The following is an 8,713-nucleotide window of genomic DNA, read 5'->3' as shown; positions in this document are numbered from 1 at the left end:
GCTCACGTCTGGATGCTCACTTCAGTCATTTGAACAGAAAGCGGTCAGGACCAGCACGTTCCCCCCCAGTCCCGGCTGTGTGGCACCAATTATCAGCAGGATGCTACTGGGGCCGGGGAAATTGCTTTTTGTCTTTTTTTTTTTTTTTTTTTTTTTTAAACTATGGGAATTTCTTACATAGCTTTCTGCAAAGGCTTCAAGAAGGAAAATGAAACTCAACCAGTGCATTGTCAGTCTTCAACTTCTCTTCCAAAGAAACACCATCACTAGAAATTTCCTAATATTTTCAGAAAATGTTGAGTTTTGACAGTTTAAAAAGGCCAGCTGAAATATTCAAAAGTCATATCTTCCAAAACGACGCACTCTTACTAGCATGAACAGAGTATTTTAAATCCTGGCATTATTTAAATCAGCATACTTATGTGAAATTTCATATTAATTTTGTTTCTCATACCTCGTTGCAAGAGATGATTGAAGTCCCTTATAGCTAATCAGAGGAAACAATTCATTATTGCAGTGGGCGGCTTCCATCTGAAGTCTAAACCCCAACCTGATCATTGCCTAGTGGGATTATTCCCCACTGGAGTTTAGCACTAAACTTTATCGCCCACTCAACTTTAATTTTTGTAACAGAGCTGTACTTTTATTTCACAAACTAGAAGTACACAAAGAACAAAACAGCTTGCTAAAGGCCATGAATTAGGAAAAAGAATCAGAGCTGGGACTGGAAAACTATGGAGAAAGGCAACACGAATTATCACAGAATGGAAGAAGTTTTGTTTGAAGAGAAGCTAAAAAACTAGAAAACTCTGACTTGGAGAAAAAACCGCTACCATTTATGACAAAAACCCTCAAGAGTAGTAAAAAGAAGATGAACAGGAAAAATGCCATTCATAAATTTCTCAGAATACAAGAACTAGGAGTCACCAAATGAAATAAGGTGGTGTGGTTTGAAACAAACAAAAGGAAGTACTTTTTCACGCAGCACATAATCATATTGTAGAATTATTAGACACAGGTTGTTGCAGAGGCCAGAAATACAAATAGATTTAGAATTTTTTTTTAAAAAAAAAAAAAGAAAAAGAAAAAGAAAGCACTTTCTTCTGTGAATTTGCCTAATTATCAAGGACTACTAAATGCAGTGATGCAGATGCTGCTTCCCTTTTCACAAGCCCTTCAAACTCTGGCTGGTGAGGTCTGGAGCAGTATGCTGGAGGAACTGCACGTCCCCGTTATGTTCTGTGCACCTCTGCCACTCAGCCTGGTCAGATGGGATGGTATGTAGTCCAACATCACTCTTGTGATGAGACTGGCCAGTTCCTTAGCTTGTGTTCAGATTGCTGGATCACTTATACCAACAGGGATCAACTCAACTCAAAGACAGACCTTTAGGCCATTTGATCAGACCCTCTACTGATTTTAATCAGCAGAGATCTGATGTAAGGACAGAGGTACTGAGATTACCGCAGGAGTGACTGCTGCACACTATGAGAACCCGTTCCAGTTTTTAAAGCAATCAGCCACAGCAGGTACACCGGTGCCCTCCTCGTCATCACCATACCTGAACTGCTGAGGCCTTTCTATTCGGACTTCAAAGGATACCAGCATTTTTTTGTTTGTAAGACATGATGTAAGCATGACCTTCTTGAAACAGCATCTATCATAATGAGCTTTACAGAGTTAAAAGACATCAGTTTAGAGCTGTGTCATGTCAGCTTGGCAATATTGTTTTATTAAACCAGAAGTTTAAATCCAGGTGTCTGTCTTATAAGCACCAGAATTCTATACCTACTTCAGTTTTGTTGTTGTTGAAATGCATTTTGCACTACAATTCAAGATTTATTTTCCCTTTCGGAGAGAAAGGTTTTCTTTTTTACTATATGACCTACTGCATTATAACAAACTGAAAGTAAAAGATTGTAGGTACATTTGCTTTATAAAAGGTGTCCAATCCACATGTCTCTGAGTAAAGCAGTTACTGTCATGCAACTTTTCAAGTTTCCTGTAATTGCTATACATGAAAATCTTTTACTTGGGAAAAAAAAAAAAGAGTGAGTGAGTATATAATGAGAAAGCAGTTCTTGCTAATTTGGTGCACTGCAAAAGTATGACTTGCATCCAAGTTAATGTTAGACTAGAAATACTAGAAAACTTTCAAAAGACTCAGTGGCAGCTTATTTACAAATATACTATTTATAATGAATGCATTGATACAGAATGACTCTTATAAAAAAGCAAGGCAATCTTTTATATAGACATAACAATCAACATTACAATAAATCAGATTAAAAGTACATTTTTGTAGACTGTTTACACTCTTGTTTAGCTTTTAACCACAAAATTAGTGTGGTCTGGTATTTTTCCACAGCAAAAGTCCTGTGCAGTCCTGGTTAAGACCTAAACATCAGAATAATAAACATAATTTTCTCATCTTTGCTAACATAAAAACAAAAACCATTTGCAGATACTATCGTTTGTTTGTAATTGTCCTTACTGGGCCTTGAAGTTTGTGTTGCGCAAATTACTGCCAACTGCACATTTCTAATTTCTAATTAGAAGCTATTCTGGCATGCTGATTTGATTCAACCGAGGTGTGATACTGACTATATGAAAATTCTTCCTTGCATCCAGATATGAATACTCCCCTGATACAGGTTTGTACTGATTCAGAAATTTAATTTATTTTGGGTTTGTTTTTTTTTTTTAAAAAAAAGAGGGGGGGAAAAAATAACCTCTCAAATTTTTCTAATTGTTATATAAAGGTATTTTTCAAACTCCCAGGATTAAAGATGATACCCGAATTCCAGGTGACACAATGGGTATAAGCGCTAACCAGCTAGACAGTCTGAGTGCTAATTTACCAGATCATGTACATGAGCAAACACGACCTTCAAGAAGTCTGAACGTGCACTTTCTCACACAACATTAGCAAAAGATGGACAAAACTGCAGAGAAAACCTAAATCCAAGAGAGGCACTGAAGCAAACATTCTACAACCCAAATCTCTTTCTAAAAAGGGTGTATGAATTTCAAAGCTCCCAATAGCATCTGGCAAACAGAAAAGTGCCAATTACACAACTGTATGACCCAACTTTACATGCAGCATTTCCACTGCATTTATACTAGACAACTTTGGTGATGAACCTAAATGTAGGACAGCCAGAGGCAGAATTTTAATGGGTTTACACTAAAAGAAAACATTTTTGCGAAGGACTACCAAACAACATTCTATTTAGTAAATTTAAATGCCATATGTGACCAGCATGAGTCACAATGGCAATTATTCCTTCTTTTCACTACTTAACAAACCCCTAATCTGCTTTGCACCTTACCAGACTTCCATAATACTATGTAGTCTGTAGTACAGTAATTTTGCTTGTTAAATGAAGGCATGATTCAGGATAGTGTCTTTATGGGGCATGTGTATATGTACATGTTCTTATGTACATAGGCACAGACATATACAAAATTGGTATTTTGTCTACGGGCAAGCAATCAAGGTCATGATTTTCACCCAAAGTAAAGATTGTCACACTTTTCAATAACCTTTCTAAATTATTTCCTCCAGTATGGCAAGGAGGGTAAGTATTTAACACAAGTATCTGGTAATCACCTGTTCCTCCATTTTGTTTTCAAAGATGCCGTAAAGGATTAATTTCTCCACCTTGTCTATGCTTTCATACATATACAGATACACATACATGTATGTATGTATACATACACTTGTCAGGATGAAGTTCTTTCCATTCATACTTTAATTGATTAGGCCAAACAAAATTCTTAACACGTATAAGCCAGCACATGTGTCCAACTGAATGCCATCAGGCATTAAATACAATTTAGAAACTGCACCAGTTAACAATCCAGCATCCTGGGAAATGCAAGTCTGATGTGTCAGGATGCAAGATTGTTTCGAATGATCAAAACAGCTGGATTTATATGGATCTGTGCATAGATTTGGACATAAATCCATGTATGTACTTATATGGATTTATATGCATCTATTCCCAATCCATGCCATACATTTAATACTTAAACTTTCAGATAATATTAAAGAACTTTTCAAATTCTTCTGAGTTGATTTCTCCTGTACCTGAATTTCTCTCATACTGCTTTTATTCAAATCTGTCCTGAGAACTGAAAAAGTAAGCACTCACCTCAGAATGTATAAAATTAAACTCCTAAAACAGGGCTCAGGATTATCTGGCATTGCAACAACCATACTAGTACAAAGATAGCTTGAAAAAATATCCTGTTTTTAATATAGTCATGAATTAAAACATAGCTTTATTTATAAGTGTAATGAATAGTTTGTTTTTAAGAGTGTAAAGAGCGCTATTTTGGTAGCCAACTTCTCCACAAGAATTTATGTGAGAGAGGGGCGGCTCCAATCATACAGTCATTAACCGTGTACCTTAACAAGGTGAATAATCAACATATTTACAAAATAAACAAATTCAATCCCATCAACTCTTATAAAAATGGGACTGAGGAGCAGACAGGGACTAAGACCAAGATGCTTGAAAACACAAGGGGTCGCCACTTTTGTTTTTAAGGAACCATACTAATCAAACCAGTTTCCCCTAGTGACCTGAGGGCACAAATACGGATTTAGCACTATATTCAGAAGTTAGATTACAGTCTTGATACTAAGCATATCAGCTTCTTCATATTTTAACACCGTAATGCTGAGACAGATTAACTTCAGGCAGAACTGTAAGGAACTAGCCTTTTATAAACTAAAGTCTAAACTGAAAAGCTACAGTAGATATAAAAAAAAAAGGGGGGGGGGGGGGACACGACAGAGGGACAGAGTGTGTGAGAAAGAAAAGAACATTACTTAGTAAAATCCAGTGACATCTACAATAGTTTTACAGCATGTTTAAGCCCTCTAAGGTTTTATATCTCCACCTGCCTTCCATTTAAACTTATTCCTTGTTAATGAAAAGACAAACGACAAAACAGAATGCAAATAGATCAAGGCAATATGTCTAAGTCAGCATGCCTGAAAGCCAGAAATAATATTCCCCAAACTTCTGCATGTGAAGTAGATTTCCCATGGCATCGGTTGATTTGATTTTGTTCAAAAGGTACAGTCCTCTAAGTCACACTACCCCAGCAGCAATTCCAGTGAGGATAAACTGGACATCTCTTGAGTAACCGTGAAATGCAATCGCATTCCTACCCTCCTGAAAAAGGACAACTGGCCCTGCAAGTGCAGCAATAGTGTAAATCTCCCTGAAGCATCTTCTGCCTTTTAAACAACCAAGAAAGTCATGATAAACCTGAATGTCCACTACTTACAGTGTTTCTCTTCAGCCACCAACATCTATGCACAAATGAAAAAGGTGCCTCTTTTTTAATAGATCGGTTTAATACTGAAACAGATAGGATGAAGTTAAAAAAGAATAATCAAGATACTGAACTGAATATTTTGAAGCAAGTGCCCCAGCTGTGGGGAAAAGTGCATTTAGTTCAGCAGCAAAACAGCACAGTGTGAAGATATTGTGCTTGGACACAGAAGTTCCATAATGGAAGGAGGTACAAGGCAAGTCAAGATATAAAACCATAGTACATTGTTAACCAACCTTAAAACTTACATATATTGCAGTGTTTAAAAGTAAGACACATTCATTTATTGTACAAGGACTATAAGGAATCCTTAAAATTGCCTGTTGTAGTTTATGACTCAACATTGTAATAAAAATGTACATATATATTATTTCCTTGCCACTTAACTGTACTGTTAGACCTCATGGAATTGTTACTTCACAAAATGAAAACCGCTCTTCACTGAGTATACTCAACATTTGACCAATCTGAAAAGGTTTACTTGTGCTAGAAAAGACCAACCGCAAAAGGCTCAGTTCAGATATGTTATGCCTGCAACTGATAACTCAGGGAAGCAAGACTTAAAGGAATTCAAGCTTTTTTTTTTTCTTTTCTTTTTCTTTTGTTTTGACTGCATCCTTTTCACCTGCCAGTTGTTCTGATGAGTGTATGTTTTTAGTATACAAACCGGTTGATAAAAATTCATCAGCAGAGGCATATAAATTCTAGATATGATTGATTAAAACAGAGCAAATCAGAATAAAACAAAATCCAGTGATTTACTCTGACTGTAAACAATATAAAAACACCATTTGCTTCAAATCTCAAAATAAGTTAAAAGAAAATCCCAACCTCAGGACACATGACCCTTTCAGGTTTTGACACAACAAAAAAAAAAAAAAGAGGGAGGAAAACAGAAAAGTTCATTATATAAAGGTTATACATTTCTCTTAACTGAAAGTAAATCTAAGCAAAACTATTTTTGTCCCTTAAATTTAAACTTTGAGTTCGTTGGCAATTGCTTTAAATGAACTGGCATTTCCAGATTATTCAGACAATTTCCATCAAATTCAGCAAAGAAAACTTAGACAAGCATTTTTACAGAATAAAAAAAAAATCTAAATGGCTATGATTCCTCTATTAGCAGAAACACATAATGCAGTCTTAAATTTGCCTTTTTATATTATTTATATATTTATATATATATATAATATAATATAAGCCACATATATTATATTATATATACATATACAGACAATTACAACATTAATGCAGTTTGTATTTTGTACAGTGTATTGGACAATCCGATTAGCATCAGACCATGGCACGATATGGTCCCTGCATTTTTAGGAACTGAATGATGAAGGAGGGTCCTCCTGCAACAATCTGAGGTGGAAGGTGGCTGAGTGGGCAGTTCTCAATACTCATTATTGACAGTTTGCTGCAAAGAGCCAGCTCAAAGGGAAGGCTGTGCAGATTGGGGTTGTCATTCAAATACAGTTCTTCCAGATTCTCCAGTGTACCTGGTTAAAATAAAATAATACAAAGTAGTACTTTTTTTTTGATTCATGCAGTTTATAACTTTTAGACAGAAGCTCTAAGTCCACCTCAAGATTCTTTACTATGTAGAATCTACACTCAGTGACTCACCTAAACGCCTATCTTCAAGCACTGGAACCTAAGCAAGAACCAGTTTGGTTTAGTTTCCCTGTAGAAATATCCATTACTGCATCTCCTTTAGATAACAAATGAATTGAGAATACACAGAATAAGAGAACTGAGAAGGACTTCACCGTAACTGCTCAGCCAAATGCTTTGCAACTGCAGCCAATATTGAATAGCTATCTAGTTAGAAGAGCCTAGAAAATATTTATACCATACAGTATGTATTATCTCTATAAAAATATCTATGCCATACCTTTTATTTAATTAGAACCCATACATTAAAGACCTGAAGCTGTAACTGTAATGTGCCACAGGAAGAAAGCAGGGAAGACCTCTGCACAGCAGTGAATTTATTAAATGGAACAAATCCATGTGAAAAATTCCTCTTGAACTCAAATTTTACAACCTGCCTCTACTACAGATACTGCAATATAGATTAACCAGAAGATGGAAAACAGACTAATTTCTTCTCTCTTAAGACTTCCATTCCTCCACAGCAAGCAAAATCAAAATTAATCTGTACCTTTGAAATACACTCCATATGTACAACATCAAAATATTCCCCATTTTCCAATCTTAAATACCATAAAGATCTCCTGTTACCTAAAAAACTATTTCATCTTTCACAAGAGAAAGCAGTAGCCAGGGCTCAAGGCATGGAAAACCAACAAAAAGGAAAGGCTATAAAATAATGGGAAATAGCAGATAACTTTAGATGAAGCAGTCACATTTGAAAATAGTTAACTATTCTCTAATCTGTTAAGACAGCCAGCTTTAATAGCCAAATTGTACTCCTACAATAGTATTTCAAGTTTACTTACATACCTTAATTCCGCAGCTTGTTTCCACAGCATCCAAACTCTCTCCACTAACTTATGAACTAAATCACAAAGCTCCAGGTTTAGATTGTTTTAGGCCCTTCTCACACTGAGGCAAATACAAGATGAGCAGAAGCTGTAACGGCTCTTCACTAAAGATGCTGGGACAGACAGACCATGTCCCAGCATTTTCCATCTGCTCATCACTGTTTCTGACCACATTTTGCTTTGTGTAGCTTCTGCCATCATTTTTTCCTCCATAATGAGCTCTAACTTTAAGATTTTCACTTAAGTGCTCAGAATCATGCTCTGGAGGTACTTGTAACCGACTATAAAAGAAACGAGGGCTCTCAGTTTCAGATGCTCCGAATCCCATTTTCTCTGGATGTCTCAAGAAGACACAGAGAATCCTATTCCTCCCTTTCTTTCTGTAGAGCTCCTTCTCTTCACTTCCTTTCTTATATCACCAAGGTGAAAAACAATGTGATGGTCCATAAACAGAAGTGTGTGCAGAGAGACTATCATCAGAAACGTTTGCTTCAGCTGTCTACACCTGACACAAGGTTTTGGTCTACACCATGGAATTAGAATAGGACCAGCGCGACTCTTTCCAAGAACAGGTTTATGAAGTTGAATGACTAATAATACACAAATTGTGGGAGAATTTGGAGCAAAAAGGAATCTCACCATACCAAGTTAATGTGTGTCCATCAGCTTTCTGCAGAACTGAAAAAAGCTAGACTAGTTGTTCCACTAGAGTTCAGCAAGATAAAAATCATACGCTATAGTGCTGTTCCTGTGGCACATGCTTCACATCAGGTTGTGTATATCTAGAAGTTTCACATGAATTTTGTGGCCTCTACTTATGAGCACAGTAGATGCCTATCTTATGTGTCAGT

The 8,713-nt window shown here is 36.3% G+C and overlaps 1 protein-coding gene across 1 annotated transcript in view; it reads right to left on the bottom strand.

Annotated features, from left to right (window-relative positions):
• Window positions 1-1,425: 1,425 nt before the first annotated feature.
• SHOC2 (SHOC2 leucine rich repeat scaffold protein) overlaps window positions 1,426-8,713 on the bottom strand; it is a 77,333-nt gene continuing 70,045 nt past the window's right edge. Inside the window, exon 9 of the mRNA XM_068399290.1 lies at window positions 1,426-6,854. Within this exon, the coding sequence (XP_068255391.1) occupies window positions 6,646-6,854 (209 nt within the window). The 3' untranslated portion in view covers window positions 1,426-6,645. The remainder of the gene's footprint in view (window positions 6,855-8,713) is intronic.

This window comes from Nyctibius grandis, chromosome 4 (genome assembly GCF_013368605.1).
Source record: "Nyctibius grandis isolate bNycGra1 chromosome 4, bNycGra1.pri, whole genome shotgun sequence".
In the NCBI taxonomy this organism is placed as follows: domain Eukaryota; kingdom Metazoa; phylum Chordata; class Aves; order Nyctibiiformes; family Nyctibiidae; genus Nyctibius; species Nyctibius grandis.
This window is presented reverse-complemented; position numbering and strand designations above follow the sequence as displayed.